The 22958-nt window shown below is 46.5% G+C and overlaps 1 protein-coding gene across 7 annotated transcripts in view; it reads right to left on the bottom strand.

The window, feature by feature from the left end:
* The window catches only part of VWA3A (von Willebrand factor A domain containing 3A), a 98013-nt gene extending 75513 nt beyond the window's left edge, over nt 1-22500 (bottom strand). For 6 of the 7 annotated variants that reach the window (XM_030577895.1, XM_030577891.1, XM_030577894.1 and 3 more), the window contains exons 1-12: nt 22064-22500; nt 21071-21161; nt 20675-20801; nt 18176-18300; nt 18026-18100; nt 16167-16221; nt 14892-14990; nt 13282-13388; nt 12860-12985; nt 9910-10018; nt 9388-9453; nt 8256-8381 (exon numbers count right to left, since the gene is read on the bottom strand). In XM_030577895.1, the coding sequence (XP_030433755.1) occupies nt 8256-8381; nt 9388-9453; nt 9910-10018; nt 12860-12985; nt 13282-13388; nt 14892-14990; nt 16167-16221; nt 18026-18100; nt 18176-18300; nt 20675-20801; nt 21071-21135 (1080 nt within the window). In that variant the 5' untranslated portion in view covers nt 21136-21161; nt 22064-22500. The remainder of the gene's footprint in view (nt 1-8255; nt 8382-9387; nt 9454-9909; nt 10019-12859; nt 12986-13281; nt 13389-14891; nt 14991-16166; nt 16222-18025; nt 18101-18175; nt 18301-20674; nt 20802-21070; nt 21162-22063) is intronic. The other variant, XM_030577892.1, reaches the window with a different exon arrangement.
* Between the last annotated feature and the right edge of the window lie 458 nt (nt 22501-22958).

Below are 22958 nucleotides of genomic sequence, written 5' to 3'. Positions count from 1 at the left end.
CAGACCATGGGCTCCTCCGGGTACCAGTTGTAGCGAGGCTCGGGCCGCTCCTCGGGATACCGGTCGTAGGGAAGCTCAGGCCACTCCTCGGGATACCGGTAGTAGGGAAGCTCAGGCCGCTCCTTGGGATACCGGGCACAAGGCAGGTCAGGCCGACATTCCTCCGGGTACCGGGTATGAGGCAAGTCCGGCCAGCGTTCCTCTGGGTAGTGAGCGCGGGGGAGGTCAGGCCAGCGCTCCTCTGGATACCGAGCGCAAGGCAAGTCAGGCCAGCGTTCCTCTGGGTAGTGAGCACAGGGTAGGCTGGGCCCGGCGGGAGCTCGGGCTCCAGCATATGTCCTCTCCGGCAGCTGGCCGCCAACTGAGCGCTTGGGCTGGGCTTTTGTACTTCCTGTCCTGCCCCGTGATTTCCGGGGGGGTGGAGGGGGCGTGGGGACAGGCGGCGGTGACTCCGCCCACTGAGGCACCTGCTCTGGCTCATCCCTCTCAGGCGTGGCGGGGAGCCAGGGTGCCTCCTTACACTGCCCCTGGAAATGTCCACTACATGCATCTGACGAAGTGGGTATTCACCCACGAAAGCTCATGCTCCAAAACGTCTGTTAGTCTATAAGGTGCCACAGGATTCTTTGCTGCTTTTACAGATCCAGACTAACATGGCTACCCCTCTGATACCAGGTTACTGGGTGGCAGCTCAAGCTGGTTCTGTTTTGTATTGATGGAAAGAAACCCCTAGATATTGAACCTGGCCTTGGTTGCTGCTGGTTTTGACTGGCAGAAGGATTACATATAAATAAATTTTCAAAAAGGGATAAATATACTAATTTTACAGAGCACACTAGAATTTATGGAGAATAGATCATGCAGATGGTTCCCTGATGAAGCTTGTCTGGCCAGCAAGTTTCTGGACTGACAGTGGAACTAGTTTGTAGAAGCATGGCCTTCAAAGATACTACAGTGTGGGTTTGTTTCCACTTGGTAATTACAAAGCTGGCAGAAATATGTACCGCAGTTGCTGTGCCCTAGTGCTGTCATAAAAGACGGTTACTCACCTTTGTAACTGTTGTTCTTCGAGATGTGTTGCTCACATCCATTCCAGTTAGGTGTGCGCGCCGCGCGTGCACGTTCGTCGGAAACTTTTTTACCCTAGCAACTCCAGTGGGCCGGCAGGTCGCCCCCTAGAGTGGCGCCGCCATGGCGCTCTATATATACCCCTGCCGGCCCGCCCGCTCCTCAGTTCCTTCTTGCCGGCTACTCCGACAGTGGGGAAGGAGGGCGGGTGTGGAATGGATGTGAGCAACACATCTCGAAGAACAACAGTTACAAAGGTGAGTAACCGTCTTTTCTTCTTCGAGTGATTGCTCACATCCATTCCAGTTAGGTGACTCCCAAGCCATACCTAGGCGGTGGGGTCGGAGTGAGAAGTCGCGGCCCGGAGCACCGCAGTTCCGAAGGCCGCATCCTCCCTCGACTGCTGGACCAGGGCGTAGTGGGAAGCAAAAGTGTGGACCGATGACCAGGTTGCTGCCCGACAGATTTCCTGGATGGGCACACGGGCTAGGAAAGCCAGCGATGACGCCTGCGCCCTGGTAGAATGCGCAGTCACACGGCCCGCAGGGACATGGGCCAAGTCATAACAAGTCCTGATACAGGACGTAACCCAAGAGGATATCCTCTGGGAGGAGATAGGAAGACCTTTCATACGATCTGCTACCGCCACGAAAAGTTGGGGGGATTTTCGGAAGGGCTTAGTCCTGTCTATGTAGAACGCGAGAGCCCTACGGACATCCAGCGAGTGGAGCTGCTGCTCCCTGCCTGAGGAGTGAGGTTTTGGGAAAAAAACCGGAAGGAAAATCTCTTGGTTGACATGGAAGGCTGAGACCACCTTGGGCAGAAAAGCAGGGTGTGGTCTCAGCTGCACCTTGTCCTTGTGGAAGACCGTATATGGGGGGTCTACCACAAGAGCTCGGAGCTCCGACACCCGTCTAGCTGAGGTGACAGCCACTAGAAAGGCAGTTTTCCAAGAGAGGTAGAGCAGGGAGCAAGTAGCTAACGGCTCAAAGGGGGGCCCCATGAGTCGGGACAACACCAGGTTAAGATCCCAGGTGGGAGCAGGGGGACGGACGTTAGGGAATAAACGTTCCAGCCCTTTAAGGAATCTCGACACCGTCGGGTGAGAAAAAACGGAGCGACCGTCCGCACCCGGGTGAAAGGTGGAGATAGCAGCTAGGTGGACTCGCAACGACGATAAGGCCAGACCTTGCCCTTTGAGGGACAAAACGTAGTCTAATATTTCAGAAACCGAAACTTCCATAGGGCGGAGATTTCTCTCTACGCACCAACAGGAGAAGCGCTTCCATTTCGCTGAATACGTGGCTCTTGTGGACGGTTTCCTGCTGCTCAAGAGCACCTCTCTCACAGGCGTGGAGCATCGCAGCTCTGGGCCAGTCAGCCACGCAGGAGCCACGCCGCTAGGTGCAGCGACTGCAGGTCTGGGTGACACAGGGTCCCGTGGTCCTGGGTAATCAGGTCCGGATGAAGGGGCAGGGGAACTGGGTCGGCTATGGCCAAGTCCAGCAGCATGGTGTACCAGTGCTGCCTGGGCCACGCCGGGGCTACCATGATCACGAGCGCCTTGTCCCTGCGCACCTTCAGGAGGACCTTGTGGACCAGAGGGAACGGGGGAAATGCATAGTACAGGTGGGTCGACCACCGGATGAGGAAGGCGTCCCCTATCGACCCCGGTTCCCTGCCCTGAAAGGAGCAGAATGCTGGGCACTTCCTGTTCCCCCTGGACGCAAAGAGGTCCACCCGGGGATAACCCCACCTCCGGAAAATGGAGAGAGCGACATCCGGGCGAAGGGACCACTCGTGCGACAGGAAGGATCTGCTCAGTCGATCTGCCAGAGTGTTCCGTACTCCAGGGAGGAAGGAAGCCCTGAGGTGAACGGAGTGGGCTACGCAAAAGTCCCAGAGACGTATCGCCTCGTGGCACAGGGAGGAGGACCTGGTGCCGCCCTGCTTGTTGATATAGTACATCGTCGTCGTGTTGTCCGTAAACACGGCGACACAACGACCCTGAAGCTGATGACAAAACGCTTGACAAGCAAGGCGGACCGCTCTCAACTCCCGTATGTTGATGTGGAGCCCCACCTCCTCCTGGGACCACAGGCCCTGTGTCCGCAGGGTCCCCAGGTGGGCCCCCCAGCCCAGATCTGAGGCATCCGTTGTCAGGGATACCGATGGCTGAGAGGGGTGAAAGGGAAGACCCGCACATAACACGGACTGGTCCAACCACCAGCCGAGAGAGTCCAAGACCTTCTGGGGGATTGTGACTAACATGTCTAAAGGTTGCCTTTGCGGCCTGTAACGGCTGATAAGCCACAGCTGGAGAGGCCTCATGTGGAGCCGAGCGTAGCCGGTCACAAAAGTGCACGCTGCCATGTGGCCTAACAGGGTTAGACATGTCCTTACTGACGTCAACGGGGCTGACCGCAAACGCTGAACGATCGCCGCCATGGTCTGGAACCGTTGCAGAGGCAGCGAGGCCCTGCCCATCGTGGCGTCCAAGACCGCCCCGATAAATTCCACCTTTTGCGTGGGCCTCAGAGTGGATTTGTCTGTGTTTATCAGGAGGCCCAGACTTGCAAATACGGCGGTGATCAGGCGGACATGGCTGCTGACCTGCTGCTCCGACGTGCCCCGAATCAACCAGTCGTCCAGATAAGGGAACACGTGGACACGGTTGCGTCGAAGATGCGCCACGACAACTGCCATGCATTTTGTAAACACCCTTGGGGCCGTGGACAGGCCGAAAGGGAGGACTGCAAACTGATAATGAAGAGCCCCCACAACGAAGCGGAGAAAGCGTCTGTGGCACGGCCAAATGGCAATATGAAAATACGCGTCCTGCATGTCGAGGGCGGCGTACCAGTCTCCCGGATCCAGGGATGGAATAATGGTCCCCAGGGATACCATGCGGAACTTCAACTTCACGAGGTATTTGTTGAGTTCTCGCAGGTCGAGGATAGGCCTGAGGCCCCCCTTGGCCTTGGGGATCAGAAAGTAGCGGGAATAAAACCCCTTGCCTTTCTCGTTTTCCGGAACCGCCTCTATGGCTCCTTTGCTGAGGAGCGTCTGCACCTCCTGTCGAAGGAATTGCTCGTGAGAGGGGTCCCTGAAGAGGGACGAGGAAGGAGGGCGGGAAGGAGGAAACGAAACAAACTGCAGGCGGTATCCCGTCTGCACCAGGTTTAAGACCCAGCGGTCCGATGTTATTTGGGACCACGCCGGAAGGAAAAACGAAAGGCGGTTTGAAAACGGGGGGAAAGGATCCATAGGGGAAACTGCTACAGCGCCCTCGGGCGCACCTTCAAAATGAAGGCTTAGGACCAGGCGGGGGTTTTGAGGAGCCTTGGTTCTGCCCCCCTTGGTTCCCAGACTGCCTGCGCCTGCCGTTCCTGCCGCGGCGCCTGTAAGGGTCCTGCCGCTGGCGGAACTGGGAAAACGGCCTACGGTACGGCTGCTGCTGTGGCCTAAAGGGTCTACGCTGCGTCACGGGGGTGTGCATCCCGAGGGACCGCGCAATGACCCGGTTGTCCTTCAGACTCTTGAGTCTGGGGTCTGTCTTTTCCGAAAACAGGCCCTGGCCTTCGAAAGGAAGGTCCTGTATCGTGTGCTGGAGCTCTGGCGGAAGGCCGGAAACCTGCAGCCAGGAGATGCGACGCATCGTAACTCCCGACGCGAGGGTACGGGCAGCCGAGTCCGCAGCGTCCAAGGATGCTTGTAAGGCCGTGCGCGCGACCTTTTTGCCCTCGTCCAGGATGGCCGTAAACTCCTGGCGAGCATCCTGTGGCAGCAGCTCTTTAAATTTGTCCACTGCCACCCAGGAGTTAAAAGCGTACCTGCTCAGCAGGGCCTGCTGATTAGAGACCCTGAGCTGCAGGGCCCCAGCCGAATATACCTTACGGCCAAGGAGGTCCATGCGCCTGGCCTCTCTGGATTTGGGGGCCGGAGCCTCCTGGCCGTGACGCTCCCTATCGTTCACCGACTGCACCACCAGTGAACCGGGAGTCGGGTGAACGTGCAAGTATTCATACCCCTTGGAAGGGGCCATGTACTTTCTCTCGACTCCTTTCGCTGTCGGAGGGATGGAGGCCGGGGACTGCCAGATAGTATTGGCATTGGCCTGAATGGTCCGTACAAAGGGCAGGGCGACCCTGGTGGGAGCATCCGAAGAGAGGATGGTAACAATCGGGTCCTCTATCTCCGAGACCTCCTCTGCCTGCAGACTCAGGTTTTGGGCCACCCGCCTGAGGAGGTCCTGGTGCGCCCTGAGATCCAGCGGGGGGGGACTGTTGGAGGAGGTACCCGCCACCGCCTCATCCGGGGAGGAGGATGAGGAGACCCCAGGCACGATAGTGTCCAACTGAGGGTCTTCCTCAGCCCTCGCCTCTACCTCCGGAGCCACAGCGGAGTCCTGCTGTTTGGACCCTTCCTCCGCCTCCGGGGAGGGAGGGGGGCGAGACAAGGAGGCTTCAGGGGCCCTACGCTCCGCATTCGCCGGTGTGGGAGGGAGCTGCTGGGGGCCCTGGGCCTGATGGTATGCCCAGGGTGTCCAGAATCCCCACTGTGGTGGGCCTTGGTCTTCCAGCGGCGGATCCCCGAAGAGCGCCGCCTGCCGGTCGGTGCCGAGCGCATACGCACTGTCCGCCTGCGAAGATACGGACGGCTGTCTCGAGGGCCACGGCGGGGCCGACCCCGGATGGTACGGGCCGGCGCGGGTCGGCACGGAGGATCGTCTCGGTGCCGGGGACCGGTGCCGGGAGTCGTATCGGTGCCGGGATCGGGACCGGGACCTGGATCTGTCACGGTGCCGGGATCCTGATCGGTACCGGGTGTCGCTTCGGTAGCGGGACCTACCACCGGCTCGGCGCCGGGAGGTCGACCGAGACCGGGACCTGCCACCATCTCGGTGCCGGGAGGTCGACCGGGACCTACCACCGGCTCGGCGCCGGGAGGTCGACCGAGACCGGGACCTGCCACCAGCTCGGTGCCGGGAGGTCGACCGGTGCGGCGAGTAGCGATGGGACCTGCTCCTGGAGTCGCGGTGTCGGTGACGCCGACTGGAGCTTGACCGCGACCGTCCGGAGGTCGACCGTTGCCGCGAGTGCGACCGGTGCCGCTGAGGGGAGCGGTGCCGGGACTGCGAGCGGCGTCGGGATCTGGAGCGCCCAAGACGTCGGGACCTAGATGGCGAAGGACTGTCTCTGGGCGGCGCCGACATCATGGGCTTGCCCCTGGACACGACCCGCACCGTAGGTACCGGGGGTGGCAGCCGAGTGGCCTCCGTCAGGGCAATAAGGTCCCGAGCCGAGGCGAAGGTCTCCGGTGTTGACGGGACCACTATCTCAACCCCAGATCTCATGGGGGAGCTCGGCGGCACCGGACTCAACGGACCCGCCTGGCCCGGAGTCAACGGTGCTGACGGTGCCGGCGGTGCCGCGGCCGATGTCGAGGCCGGGCGCTCAAGCCGGGTCTGCCTGGCCGGAGTAGCAGACTTCGACGGCCTAGGCTGTGATTCCGGTGCCGGAGAAGGTCGGTGCCGAGGAGTCTTCTCGGTGCCGGAGCGATCCGGTGCCGGTGCCGAGACCACGGTCCGCGAAGTCGACGGGTCAAGTGCCGCCTCCATTAGGAGAGTTCGGAGTCTCTGATCTCTCTCCTTTTTTGTCCTCGGCTTGAAAGCCTTACAGATGCGGCACTTGTCAGACCTGTGCGATTCCCCGAGGCACTTCAGGCACGCTTCGTGGGGATCGCTGGTGGGCATGGGCTTCTTGCAGGCCGCACACTGCTTGAAGCCCGGCGAAACAGGCATGAGCCTGGCGCCGGGTGCCGGGAAGGGCTAAGCCCCCGGCCAAGAACTATTTAACAACTATTGACTAAACTATTTACTTAACAACACTAATTAACACTATATAGAACTAGAGATAAGCGATTGAAAACTAGGAGAGCTAGGGACGTGGAGGACAGCTAAGCCGCGCTCCACAGTTCCAACGACCGACACGGCGGTAAGAAGGAACTGAGGAGCGGGCGGGCCGGCAGGGGTATATATAGAGCGCCATGGCGGCGCCACTCTAGGGGGCGACCTGCCGGCCCACTGGAGTTGCTAGGGTAAAAAAGTTTCCGACGAACGTGCACGCGCGGCGCGCACACCTAACTGGAATGGATGTGAGCAATCACTCGAAGAAGAACTCTTATTATGCCTATAAAATGCTCAAGTGTTATCGCCTTACAAAGGAGGGAGTTAAATTTTGTCAAAAATCCTATTCTGGGAGATGTTAAACATATCTAGAGAAAGAAATGCAAGCAGAAGCTCCTATCAGCTGTTGTTTTCCCTTGCCTTAGAGACAGGCATCTCTAGAGTCCATGAGAAAGTCCTAGTGACACCTGGTGGAAGTCCTCTTTAACTGCCTCCAAATCCCCTGGAGGAGAGGACCCAATCACCTGCACAGCATTGCCCCTTTTACTTGCGAGACAGAAAAGCTTACTTTTTTTTAAAAAATCTTCTATGCATCTAAATTTAAAAAAAAAAGAGAGCTGTTCAGCTCGTTTACATTAAGGTTGGTAAGCACAGATGAGTTATTAAACTGTTTCTAGGTTGTCAGGCCCCCAGCAAGTACATGATGGCTGGTGTATGTGGCAAAGAAAAAGATGTGGAATAAAAGACAACATAGCTCCTTCTACGCAAATCAAAGCCAACAGAAAGATGTGATAAAGCGGCATTTCCATCTGAATAAAGCAGTGCAGAAAATTCTTCAGGTGCTTTAGAGAAGGAGAGAAAGGAACAGGAAAATATCCTTTTCCTCTTTCCCAACTTCACCAAGGGCATCGGGAGGTTGGAAATGGAAATAAAAGTTAACGAATGAGGCGAGCTTTTAGGTAGGCCAGCATTTGTTTTGGTGTCCATTATGGCCACACTCTATGTTTAAAAAAATATTTTCCCTGCTGCTCTCTTTTTTGGTAAGTATTTTAGTTTACCAAAATAATTGTACCTAGCATGAATCCATTGAGGATCCATTCAAAGCTTTCTCTTATCATTTGTTAGTATTTATCTGATCTTACGAACTACAGCCAGTAAATAGCATTTAAATTTATCGTGTTCTGTTAGTATGTTTTCCCTATTCTGATAATTAATACAGAGTTCTGCATGTCTGTGCTATACAAAGATTACCTGAAAACAAAACAAATACTGTACTTACATCTTGTGCTCTACCAATAACTGAATCACCAATCCTTCCTTGGAAAGTTTCTTTGATGCTGCTGAGAACGTTCTTGGCTTTTTGGGATTCACAAAGTAGCAGATAAACATCACTACTATCGTAATTCTGTTATGCAACAAGAAGAGGAAAAAATGGTCAAAAGGAGTCTATAATTCCTATGTTGTATTCAGTGTAGTTGTAGCTGTGTCGGTCCCAAGTTTTTAGAGAGATAATATGGGTGAGGTAATATATTTTATTGGACCAACTTCTGTTGGTGAGAGAGACAAGCTTTTGAGATGCACAGAGCTCTTCTTCAGCTCTGTGTGGCTTGAAAACTTGTCTCTCTCACTAACAGAAGTTAGTCCAATAAAAGATATTACCTCATCCACCTTGTCTCTCTATGCTTCATGGTAAAACATCAAGCAAAATGCCAGCTCTTTTGACACTGGTTTATCAGTTATTTTATGGCATTACCAATGATGCTGCCTTGCAGAACTGAGTAAATATAGTTGTATCTATTAAGATTGTGTACAGAACTTTCTCCCATAATATTTGAATCAGTCTTCAATGATAAAGCCCATAGTTTTCATGCTGCTTAGAAGTTAGACCAGTAAGCCTCAATCAGTGGAGTGTGCCCTCGTAGGGTGGCACAGAAGAATGTTCATGGGGCACAGCAGGGCCAGTACAATCCCCAAGGGGCAGGGAGGGAGTGCCACCCAGCCCTGCTTCGCCCTTAGCTCTGCTCTGGCCCTGTCCCCAGCCTCAGACCCCACTGCCAGGCCCCATTGCGGTCCGGCCCCAGACCCATCCCCAGCTGCAGCTCCAGCCTTGGCCCCCTTATCCCTGTCAGTGTCATTCCCCCTGCAGTCGCAGCCCTGTTCCTGGTCCCACTATATCTGCAGAAGTCTCCTGCACTCTTAGGAGAGCATTCCTGATTCTTGAAAGCATTTAGGAATATATTTAATTTTAAGCACACTCTTAAGTGCTTTCCTGAACAAAGACCTTAGTTACCAATTCTTTTTACTATAAATTGCTACAAAGATGAGAACCTATTTCACCAAGAGTGACTGCATGAAAACAAACTAAACAAACAAAGGAAATTTTTTTCTGTGTACTGCTAGCCTAAACCTACCTCACTCTTTGAAGAATAGCAGTGATAACGGCCTCCAACAACTTCCGCAAGGTTCTTTAAAACAGCCTACATATATGAAGAGAAGAAAAGTTACTTAAGAGTTGGGCATCCCAATGTATAGGATTTCTTGTGCTAATCGGTTCTCTAAAATGAACAGAGTAGCACCCTTAGCTGTGTGTAGCAAGGGCTGCAAACAATTTTAAGACTGTAATCTTTTCTAGGCTGTTATACTTAGGAATAGGAAAACAACTAACATAGCTTGAAGAGATTGATAACAAGTGACAAGATTGGTCACAGACAGGCTTCACCTCTGTATTAAAATGCCATAGTTAAACCTCTTCCTTCTAAAGGGGAAATATTTCACAGAACTCACTACTAGAGACTGAGGTCCCACAATAGGTTTTCAAATATTTAATTTAACACTTCTGTAAATCTGTTAATGTACAAAATATCTTAACTACAGCTTAAAAGGAAACAAATGACACATCATTTTTAGGACACATACAAAGAATGATTACTTACAGGAGGAACATGACTGCTACACTCATATGTAATGGTGTGTATCAGCAGCTTTCTCCCCAAGGTACATTGCTGAATATAGTCACACAATATTTCCGAAGACTGATCAGGGCTGATGAAAAATGACATCCACAGTTCCATCAACCAAAGAGTAGAAAAGGTCATGCTGATAAAACTGATGTGCATATGGCAGGGGTGGAGGAGAAATATCAAATTGCAGGAATATAGTTTAAGCATTAGCCAAAAAGGGGTACCTGCCATTTTGTAACTTTTCATACATTTGTGTATCTGCTCCCTTTTCAACAGTTCCTCTAGTGTGGTTCTACTCTGAAAAGCAAGTTCTAAAATAGTTTCATAGGATTCCATATTTGTCTGTAATGACTTCTGGATCAAATATGCTTGGTTTACAAGTTCCTGTGTGATGCTGGGCAAGTTTCATAGGATTCCATATTTGTCTGTAATGACTTCTGGATCAAATATGCTTGGTTTACAAGTTCCTGTGTGATGCTGGGCAAGCCATATATAACAAACTTTTCACATGTATTCACTTCCGCATGTAATTAAAGGCTGTATCATAATGCATATACACAAAGGGTCCAAATTGGGCATGCCTGGGCAATGTTCATTCTGGCATTTCCTAATTTGAGAGTGCCTGACTTTGCAAACTTTTAATGTTCTTAAGCCTTAACTTTGTATTTCCTAATTTTTTGTAGTTTAATTTATTAAAGCAACTTTAACTGATTTTTTTGTCTTTGAATTTCCTTAGTTCTTTAATATAAATAAAATATTTTATATCTGTGCTATTTAATAAATAAAGCGCTTACACATAGGTTGCCTTCAGTGAGTTTACCTCAGACTACCATTTTTACTGCTAACAATCATTGTGAAGCTCCATATTTCACCAGTCAATAGCATGCTGACACTGAAAGTAGCTTAATTAAACTGTATTCAGACTTAACTTTTTTTAAATGCAACTTCAATTTTACTAAAACTTCTAAATTGTACCAGAAAACTGATTAGGGACTCTCAGCTAAAATTTCTCCCTTTTTTAAAGGTAAACATTCAGAAAGCCACCCCCCACCTCCCAATTTATAAGAAGCAGATAAATAATCTACATGAAAAAGAGCTGAATTTTGCATCTTGTTTTCATATAACCCTTTCTGAGGAATGGAACAAGCAGTAAGAGAAGAAATAGTACAACTTTCCCCAGAAAGCGGAACACCAGAAGTGTATCCAAACTCAGTCTGCTTTCCTTACAACTCCTCCTGGGACTCTTCTTTGTAAGAATATTATGGGAGTCTAAGGTAAACCAGTTATCCAAGACAGTCATTGTCATGACAACCCAAATAAACTGGAGTGAGAGAGTGATGCATGGCTGATGTCATAATGTTCCTGCTCAAGCACCAGCAGGGAGAAACGTGTATGTACTCTGTGTGTGTTGGGGATGGGGGAGAGGGAAGGAATCAGGCTTTTCCAGTACTCCAGTTTCCTCAAATTTCCTAAAAATCATCATCATTCCATACACATATGAATTAGTGCCTGACCGTTGGTTCAAATTCTCCATAACATGTTTAGAAAAATAGAGTTTTAAAAATGGCAAGACACTGAGATGCACACCCTGTAAAACAGAAAATTACAACGCAACCATAACTGTGTGTGTACTGGTGTGGTTGGGGGAGCACTCCGCTGTGGAACTTCCAGGCACGCCGAGGCAGGCTTTGGCCCACTGGCTAACTATCCCTTCAGTCCTATCTGAGGGGGAGGGTCGGGGGTGGAGAGGTATAGCTCCAAAATGTTCTTAAACAAAAAGCAAATCCAACTCAACATTGGGCCATCCACCATTCTTTCCATGGGGTGTCCAGGCCCTTTCCTTTGGGTTTGGTTGCCAAACAGTCTCTTACTCGTGTGTGGTTCACTCCCTAGAGTCTAACTTCTCCTCCCAGCTGCTGCTCCAATTGGCAGGCCCTGCTCTATGCAACTCTGCAGGCTAATCTCCCTTCAGGCAGAGAGCTCCATCTTCTTTCCTTGCCAGTCAGGCCTGAACTGTGCCAGGCTCCTTCCTTTTAACTCCCCTCCAGGCTTGGCACTGGCTGCAGGCATAGCAGGATGGGGCTAGCTAGGCCCACAAGTTCTCCTTAACCCCTTCTCTGCTGTTGTGAGACTACTGCAAAACCAAAATAAATCAGACCTTAGCCAAATCTGGAAACCTTTCTTTGAGTCTCCTAAGTGTTGGAGGTTCAGTCAAAATGGAATTTGGATCCTGACTACCCCAAATGTCACTTTAGCAAAGCCAACAGTCTCCTCAATGAACCTTTAAAATAAATTTAATAAGTCAATATAATGGAATTAGTCCACATTGGTTACCTATCCACTCAGAGTCCTTTATATATTATCCTTTTCTTGTATTCATTCATTTAAATTGTGCAAACTTTAAAACAGACACCACGGTCTGCGAAATTTAAGTCCAAAATTTGTGTCAGCTCAACACTGGCTGCTGGCCAAAGCATTATGGATTCTATTTTTAAACCATTCCATCAGCTCCACTGCTCATGATTACAGAAAGCAGATTAGTGTGAACATACAATGCTACTTTACAGAAGTCAATGAGTAATTCCAGAGCCATGCACATTCCCACTGAAATCCTCAGTGATGCTGATGGATTTTTATTGACATACTACTAGTGTTAGACATTCTGTTCATCAACAAGAGGACAAATTTGGAAGGGAAAACTATTTTCATATTGTTATGGAGAGTATTAGCAAGTAATAAGGGTTAAAATAGAAAAAATAGCATACGTAAATAAGGGAAGAGCTGAAGAAAGGGAGATGTCAATAATATCTCTTTAAAAGATAAAAATCTAGCCTAATTTACAATTAGGTGGAAAGTATAAGTCTGAAGCATTTAATTCTGTATGCAGGTTAATGGTTATTGCCAGTTTAGATAATGGACCTACCAGCTTCCTACAATAAGAACCAATGAATTCAGTTCCCTCATTGTAAGGACCTTCTTTAAAGCTTTCAGCAAATTGCAGCCTCCACTGGGTTGCAGCTCCTGCACCCACTGTCTTGCTTCATCTAGGCTAGGAAGACAGAAAATTAAAAAAAAATTATTGTACACTTAAACAATATATGGCCTTTTTTATCCAGCGTCAAGATCACATACTCCTGGTTGATGGCTAAGATCTCCTGTGTGATTTACCTGTATGAATGAACAGACTCACTTGCATTGCACGCACAATTCATTTCTGTATTTTTTCTGGAAAATCACTGAAGGCACAAAACTACAGCTACAATTCATTAAAAGAACAAAACTGCTCCTAATTAAAAGGAGGCAGTGTTTGAAAACCCATTGTGATAAACTAGGAAACATACTTACACGCGCATGTTGATGTTTGCTGGATTCTCCCACAGAGATGAAATCTCAGTACCAAAGGAGAGGAAATATAACTGCTTCTTATAACACAACTGTTCGTCTATTAGACACTTAATAAAAAATGTTAATGAGTTAATATCCCTGCTATCACTGGAGTTATCATGTACAAGAAAAAAAATTGCGATTTGCTAATGTCAGTTCAGACTGTAGTATTGTGAGCTATAATAGAGGAAAACTAGGCTCAGAACTGAAGTGACACATATTTAGTTTTAGTCTGGCATACTGAGATACAGCAACTTAACCTAGTCCTTGTGCACCATGTTGACATAGTAGTCCCATTCAGTCAGTTAAATGAGGAAAATACATACTGTGTTAATTTCATCAACACCCTTTAATAGGCAAGGAAAATGAGAGAGAAATGCTATTGATTCAGAAAGCACCTATTGAGCTGTGATCATATGAGCAACTGAAAAAGAATGAAGCAGCTATAATAGGTTGCCAGATAAAAGTAGCTTTCACTTCTAGGGCTATCCCTTAGTTAGGGCATTCTAGGCCCGTCAACTGGAGAGTGTAACAATTTTCTTGAAGTACCTTTAATTATGCTGCATGAATTAACAAAGAAGTAGGTGCCAATCAATTTTAAGTAACCTTCACTGGTATATGAAGAAAGATCGTACAGAGAAAACTTCAAAAACAGAAAATAGAATTTTTATTGTGACATTATAGTGTTTACCTTTAATAATTCTCACTATAAACACTTTGTAAAAATAAAGAACAGCAGAAAAACACAATTTTGTTTCTTTTGGAAGTTGGAGAACAGACTGTAAGTCAGCGAGGTCCTGACCCAACAAAAAACACACTTTGCTGCATTGAAGTGCATCAGCACAACTGCATCCTATTCTTTATAGCCATAGTACTGAATGTACAACTTGGCTCTCAGGTACTATGAACTTTATTTGTATTATGTATATTACTCTAGCACAGGAGTTCTCAACCTTTGCCTTCTGAGGCCTCCCCCCAACATGTATAAAAACTCCACAGTCCACCAGTGTCACAACAACTGTTTTTCTACATATTAAAGCCAGGGCCAGAATTAGGTGGTAGCAAGCAGGGCAACTGCCCCAGATCCGCATGCCACAGGGGTCCCCACAAAGCTAAGTTGCTCAGGCTTCAGCTTCAGCTCCAGATGGCAGGTCTGGGAGCCTTGGGCTTCAGTCGTACACTGCAAGGATTCAGCTTTCTGACCTTGGTCCCAGGAAGTCTAACACTAGCCCTGCTTGGCAGCCCCCTAGGGGCCCCCGGACCTCTGGTTGAGAACCGCTGCTGTAGGAGATGCTTTGGAAGCACATATGTCTGAGGCTCATTAATATTTGAAGTCAGGTCTTCAATTTTTATTATTGTGGTAGATGCTTAAAATTTTTGAATCTGGATATTAAACAAATAATTAACACTTTAAAACTGATTAAGGTAAATCTATACATCTCCAGAAAATTAACGGTTCATACTTAGAGTAATATGTAAACAAGAGATTATTACACTTACTTTCTCCCCTGCACTCAGAGAGTCTCATTTAACTTACTTTAAGAGTCAGAGTCTCTTTCAGAGTTATTTACCAAAAGGTCTTTCTGGAACTCAAATAGTCGAGGTCCGCAACTTATATCAGATACATCAACCAGGAGTCCAACTTTGTTCCCTTTTATAAGGCCAAACACCTAAACATATGAAATGTTCATTTAAATATTTTGTGCTGATCTAACTTTAAATTTCAGTATGTACCTCTTTATGCTGCCATTTTCATTTAAAATATTACATATTTGTTGTCACTGTTACTTTTTACGCATAAAAAAAAAGAGACAAGGACAGAGCAAAGAGAAAGAGATAGGAGTTTTGAATTCTAGATTCTGTTCTGACTGGGCAATACTACCTCTACCCCAAGATGACATGTTTGTTACTTGAGAAAATGAAGGGATACTCATTTTAAATGGACACAAATCAGATATTAGGAATGGCAATATACAAAGACCTGTAAGAGAACACTTCAGTCTCCCTGGACACACAATAGCAAATTTAAAGGTAGCCATCCTGCAGCAAAAAAACTTCAGGACCAGATTTCAAAGAGAAACTGCTGAGCTTCAGTTCATCTGCAAATTTGACACCATCAGCTCAGGATTAAACAGAGACTGTGAATGGCTAGCCAACGACAAAGCAGTTTCTCCTCCCTTGGTGTTCACACCTCAACTGCTAGAAGAGGGCCTCATCCTCCCTGACTGAACTAACCTTGTTATCTCTAGCCTGATTCTTGCTTGCATATTTATACCTGCCTCTGGAAATTTCCACTAGATGCATCTGACGAAGTGGGTATTCACCCATGAAAGCTCATGCTCCAATATGTTTGTTAGTCTATAAGGTGCCACAGAACTCTTTGCTGCTTTTTCAGTTCCATAGTATCCCATTAGGGTGACCAGATAGCAACAATGAAAAAAATCGGACAAGGGGTGGGAGGTAATAGGTGCCTATATAAGAAAAAGTCCCCCAAAACGGGACTGTCCCTTTAAAAATGGGAGATCTGGTCACCCTACCCACCCATCAGGCCAGCCAAGTGTGCTAGCTTTTTGGATACTGCCAGTATGCAATCCCTGCTTATATAATTTTTGGAGTTAACAGTCAGAAAGTTAGGGAATATGTTTAAAAAGTAAAACAGCCATCTTAAATGAAACATCAATCGAGAAGACAAAATATTGCTCCATCGTGCTCTAGTTACTCACAATATGGGAAAAATACAAAAAAGCTTTCTGGGTGGGATTCTAGACAACTATTAAAGAGTTAATTTATCCTTTAACACCATATGCAGGTTCTCCTTTAAAAGCATATTAAAAAGTTAACTTTACCTTTCTGCTGTCCTCCAACAGCCACTGAATTCGCTGGTGATAAAGTTCAATTGCTCTGACAAAATACAGTGCACACATTTCAATAATGTATTCTCTTGAATGGTACGTCAAATTAAGTTCAGATCTGTTTTTAATATCGGCCAAGTTTTCCATCAAGTGCACAACCATCTTTTACAATTATTCTATTTACAACGTTCTCAATTGTGATGCAGCACTAGTGGCTGCAGTGTTAATTATTTTAATACTTCCTCCTCTGAACTTGTTTAATTGTTTAAATATCTAATTGTCTGGAAAAAAATAAGATCAGCAAAATGCTCTTTAATCAGTTGTGTTTGGCCAAAGTGTGTGATATGTGTGTATGGATAAAGGAAAGTTCAGCCAAAAGTCAAGTCAATTCATCCTATCTATTTAGCTTATTGGCCGGAGATTTATTTAATCCAAACCGTACAAACTTATTTTTTTTTAAATGATAAAGTCTCTTGATTGTGGGACAAAAGGAGCAAATTTATCAGTGTTGAAAAATATTTTGGTGACTATTACAAATCTTTTTAATTATGTAACCGAATTTAAAGGATTTATAATTGGGCTGAAACTTAGCATTTGCTGTCCCAGCCCTAGAACAAACTGTTTCAGAATTACTTTTAAATAACTTGCATTTCAACATCATGCTCATGGTTTTAGAGCCGAGAAAAAGTTAAAAGAAGGGATTTTTATGAAAAAGCTCTTTACTTCTCTGGACTGCAAGCCTATTTTTAATTATTTTTTACCAAAACTTTGCAGGCAGCTCATTCACAATATACAGATAGTGAGTCCTGAAAAGGGGCATCCTGAAGAATCTGGGTCTCTGTATCTGATACATGGCAGTAGACCTAGGAACTAGCAGACAGATGTATTTATGGAAGACTGAGAGGATTATTATAATATTATCCTGCAGAATACTAAGCATATTTATCAGACCTGTTCTTTAAACGTAAATGTCCTTGATTTTGGGGGTTTGTCTCACAATTTTAGTGACTTTACTGCTGTTCTTGTTGATTATAAACTGTAAAAGAGCAGAGGTTTATGTAAAAAAAGGTCACACCTCAAACCTCGAAAAAGGTTTCTTCCTCCCTCCACAAAACACACACACTTTTTTAGCATACCAGGCCCGGGCTATACAGCCTTTCACTGTTAGGTCATCAGTCTGAAACAAATCCAGGTCAATAGCAAACAAAAGTCATTACTCAGCTGATGGATATTCAGAGACTATCTGAGATGAGCTGATCGTTACAATCCTACTTGACAGGTATCATCACAAAAACCACCACCACCACCTGGGGTTCTCATGGACACCGAGAGAACCCGTATTCCCCCGAGATTGCCTTTCAGTACTGAGGTACATTAGAAAGGCAGCATGTGGGAAGCTTTCAAAGTTGCTGTTTATGTTTCATTTATTGCATCTCCAGTGTTGACCCAGCTCAACATCAGGGTATGGCTACACTCAAAACTTCAAAGCGCTGCTGCGGGAGCACTGCCACAGCAGCGCTTTGAAGTGTGAGTGTAGTCGCAGCGCCAGCGCTGGGAGAGAGCTCTCCCAGCGCTGCAGGTACTCCACATCCTCATGGGGTTTAGCTTGCAGCGCTGGGAGCCACGCTCCCAGCGCTGCGGCACTGTTTATATTGACGCTTTACAGCGCTGTATCTTTCAGTGCTCAGGGGTGTGTTTTTTTCACACCCCTGAGCAAGAAAGTTGCAGCGCTGTAAAGCGCCAGTGTAGCCATGGCCTCAGATATGAAAAAAAACTCATTTTACAACTATCTAAGTTTGGAGGAAGGAAATCACTCTTGTACTTTGAAACTGTAGCACATATTATATACTTACTCAGACAGCTTGGATTCAAAATTAACAACTGTCTTGGCATCAAACTCTATCTGTTCTGTGGCGTTTCTTGCATTCCTAGAATGAAGTATATATTTAACATGAATAATATAAGCAAACTGATTGATTAAGAAGGGATGGTATTGTACTCACAAAACAACATTGCCCTTCTTTAGGAGATCTTCTAATGTTAATTGCATGGATTCTAAACTGTGGTTTCTTAGCCATTCTTCTGTGGTTTGCACCTCACTGGATCGCATTTTCCTCTTTTGCACTCTCTGTAGATCAGAAGCAGGAGAAAAGTTAAAGATAGTGCTAGAAAACAGCAAATCTTGTTCAAATGTAACCAGTGCTGAGGGATGGCAGGAAAAAGGTATTATTTAGTAATTTAACCACTGACACAAATCTGCTTGCAGCAAGTACGGATCTGGAACAGAAGGAACGCTGCCTGGAGTCTATTATAGCAGACACCAAAGAAGGTGCCTGCTACATAGTTTCAACAGGCATTATAGTCTGTTATTTCCTCTTGGAACATAATATATTAGACACTTATTGGTAGCAACATATTAGTGCCCTTTTGCTATGTTGCTCCTAAGCAGCTGTTGCTGTTATTGGGAGTGTCAACAATTCACAGTATGGAAAGTGTTCTCCAGGGAAATGTTGCTGGTAAGCAGTAGTTGCACTTACAAGGTGCTGGTGCAAACAAGCATCTACTGTACATGTAATTCAACAAATAAATCACCATGATGCCACTAGATGTCATGGTCCCTCTTCATTTTCCTGTTTCATAATAGCTTAATTATCCATAGAATCAAAAAGAACCATAAGCTATTCCTCTCTTTCTTTTCTTTATTATTTTTTAAGAAATAACCAACAAAAAAGGTAGGAAAATGCAAGAGTTCTATTGCTACATGGAGAAGAGAATAACCATTAAGGACACTGGAGCTGATTTTATTGTGTATAATATATACATTTGCTGATGTAAAGCACTGATACTCATGAAAGTTGATACCTAAAATACAGAAAATTAGATACTCAATAGTATTTGCTCTCATTTCCTTCTCAATATAAACCCAGCAACATGTGAAAAAGCACATCACGGAGCATAAAGGTAAGTGGAAATTGCAGTCAGAATAATCTTATTTTGTGAATTTAAGACAACACAGGAACAGCTGATAAATACAGAAGCATGTAAATGAAAAGAATTATTATAATGGTTGATCTAGCTGGTCCATAGACTGCCATTAACTGAAGAACCTACTATATTTCAGACACTGGACAGTCCAAAGGGCTGGTAATAATCACAGCTGTACAAATCTCAATAAGGAAAACAGAAAACGTGTTTGCTTCCAGTAGTATCACAATGTGCTAGGCATTTTCCAGTCAGAGAAGTAGTAATGGTGCCTGCCTTAAGGAGCTCACAATCTAAACAGAGGGTGTAAGAGTAAGGAGTACAATTAATTAGTAGAGTGGTCAAGGTGGTGATTGGCCATGTCACCACAATAAGGTTAACAGGATTTTAAATTAAAAAGGCAGATCATTTAAATTACTTCTGGAATGTATACTTATAAGTCTACCAATTTCCCTATAAACATCACAGTAGAATTGGGTCTTTAGGAGGGATTTTAATGCAGAGAGGGTAGAGCCCTTGTCAATGAGCTGAGCAAGCGCATTCCATGCATGGGTATATTGTGGAAGAAGGCATGGAGATGTTTATTGAAGAAACTAAACAATGGATGGGTGAAACTGCCATTGTTGGTGGAGTAGAGGGCTAGGGGGACAATTCAAAACAAGACAAAGGTACATAATTAGTTATGCATGGCTTTGAAACATTGGATAAGAAGTTTAAATTTTACATGTGGGGGGAGAACCACCACCAGTGGAGGGAGTTAGAGGTGAGGACATAACATGATCAGAACAACCGATAAAGAAAATAATTTTAACAGCAGGTCTTTGAACAGATTTGAGAAGAGTGATGTGGATGTTAGAGAAGAGGATGCTGCAGTAACCAAGATTAGATACAATGAGAGTTTTAATAAGGGATGGAAAGAGAAGGCCAGATTTTAGAGGTGTTGTGGAGAAAAAAGGCAGAAGAAATCAGACATAGCTTGGACATGGGAGGCAAGTGAGAGGAAGGAGTCCTGGAAACACCAAGATTGTGGACTTGAGCGATGGAACGGTTAATGATTTTGTCATTGGTGATAGAGAATGGATAGGAGGGCAGAGAGGGGATAGAAAATAAAGAGCTCAACATGGAAGAAGTTCATTATGTATTTTATAGAAGGACAGGAAGTCTTAAATTTCCTTAGCCTGATTCATTGGTTTAAAAGTTGGGGGATTCGGGGGGGATGTAGGGGGGAATGAAAATTTCACATGAACAAAAAATTCATGGATCTAAACATTTTTAATTTTACCTTACTTACAGGCTCTCAGACAACTTAGCCTCAAGAGATATACCTGCTGGTACACAGATCTCCTCAAAAAAAGTTGCCTATATTTATTGTGGCTTTAGTGATAACAATTACTGTGTTCTTTTTTGTGACTGCATAGGTGATAGTGATAGAACATTAATTTTCTATCTCCTCATACACTCCCTTCTATAAATTTAATGCAAGTATACATCATCTGAGGAATTACTGCATATCTGCTTACCAGCAGGTCTTGTGTCTGGTTGATGTGTGTAACCAGTAATCCATTATCGGGCTCCAAATCTCTTATTGTAATATCATGCCAGGATGGTCGGCCTTTCACCGGAACTGTGCCAGATCCCACGCTTACACTACAAAATAAGGCATTTCAAAAACTGGGCAGTTGTTTGCATCAGTGAGAGTGCTGCTGCACTGTCAAATAGTCCATTTATAAAACTGTTCATCATCACCCATAAGAATTAAACATTCTGGTGTCTGTTGAACAACTAAGAACTCTTCTGCTCCATTTTAAGTATCCCAATATACATATGCATCGAAAAATGTAGTTTGCGTCACCAGAGGTGTATATTTAATTTCCATTTAAGCATTTCCCCTAAGAATTTTGCAAAAACATCCTTACCCTACTTTTTCCAAGAACTGATCATTGTCCAATAACTGAGCCATTTTTCTGGTTTGTGCATCCATTGTATTATGACCAAAGACTTAACCTTCTTTTAAAAAAGAGACACAGCATTAAAGAGTGGAAGTTTAGAATAGCAAGAATAAAAGCTATATATAAATGCTTGATACAAGATATCACTTCCCTAATTTATAGTCCCATAGACACAAACCAAGAGAAACCATATACTTAATTACATTGCATGCAGCGCCTGTGACCAAGAAAATTAAAAAAAGTGGAAGTCATTCTTTGATTATTATTATTACATAATTTACTTGGAAACCATTTTGCTAGAAGTCATTCACCAAGGGTACCCTGCAAGTATGAAGCACAAATGCATTTTTAAAAACATATTGTATGTGACCAGACACCCTGAGCAGCACACTAGCCATGTGTACTCTGGGTTTATCTTTTGGTTGGACTGTCCCGTGTACTTCAATAATAATGGCAATTTAACTATTCGAGACAAGTTGGGTGAGGTAATATCTTTTATTTGACCAACTTCTGTTGGTGAGAGAGACAAGCTCTCGAGCTTACACAGAGCTCTTCTTCAGGTCTGGGAAACTCACTCCCAATGTCATAACTTAATACAAAGATGGAACAGATTGATAAACCATAAATCCAGTAGCTACTTATGCTTATTATAACAATCTATAAAAACAAGGAATGCGGTGGCACTACAGATTTATTTGGGCATAAGCTTTCGTGGGTAAAATAACCTACTAAGAACCCCCCACCAGCTAAGTCCCTTTCTTCCCTATGATCAGGGACAGGTGCTAATGGGCCACTTCACCTGGAATGGTCCTTTGAAATGTGTTAACTACTTATGCTAAACTCTCTGTTCCACCTTGTATTTAGCGGTGAGTAAATTTCCCAGCCCTGAAGAAGATATGGGAAGCTTGTGTCTCTCTCACCAGCAGGTGCTGGTCCAATACAATATATTCCCTTACTCACCCTCTCTCTCCTATCCTGGGACCTACACAGCGACCACCCTTCATACAATTTGACTGTCCGTTATTTTACAGCCATGCACGCCACTGACTCTCTGCATTAAATCTGAGCTGACATTTCCTTCTTCTGAGCAAAGACCCGAGCCCCACGGGCCTGACACCCTCAGCGCAGTCAGCGGGAGCGGAGGGCGCTCAAAAGGCGCCGGGTCCGGCCCGGGGCAGCCCAGGCGCCTCTGAAGGGACTCGGGAGCTGCGCAGCCACAGGGGGCTGAAGCCTTTGAACCTCGGCAGGCAGGCGCGAGCCCGTTCGAGTTCAGCTCGCCCTGGCTTCTGCAAGAGCCTGCACGCGGCCGGAGCGGGCCCGACACAGCAGGGCAGCCCGCCCTCGGCACGGGAGCAGCGGCCTCCGGCCCAGCCGTGTGTTACCGCGTCGCTAACAGAAACGGGAGGAACTATTCCCCGCCCGGCAGGGGCTCGGTGTCCTCCCCCCATGCCAGGGAGTGGTACGGTCCGAGGGGGGCAGGGCTGCGGCGCTGCAAGCCGCCCGGGGTGGGCCCGTAGGGGCCCGACATGCCGCTTCGCAGCCCAGGCGGGGCGGGTAGGTGGCGGCTTTCCAGGGCCGCCTCCGGAGGGGGCTGCAGCAGGCGCGGCTCGCAATCAGTGCAGACGGGGCCAGGCCTGTCGTAGACAATTTATTTTGATAAACTTGCTCGATAACAAAAATACAAGTGAAGAAAAGTCTGTTCGTTTGCACAGTCCGTAGTAGCAGGTGCCTGGCCATCAGCGCCGGCAGTGTCCTAGGCTGGGGGAGGAGAGCGCTGCAACACAGCTTTTCCCGCCGCCCAGGAGCAAGGTGCCCGCTAACGCCGAGGCCGGACGAGCGAGCGGCAGACACCTCT

This window comes from Gopherus evgoodei, chromosome 10 (assembly GCF_007399415.2).
Source record: "Gopherus evgoodei ecotype Sinaloan lineage chromosome 10, rGopEvg1_v1.p, whole genome shotgun sequence".
Lineage (NCBI taxonomy): Eukaryota > Metazoa > Chordata > Testudines > Testudinidae > Gopherus > Gopherus evgoodei.
This window is presented reverse-complemented; position numbering and strand designations above follow the sequence as displayed.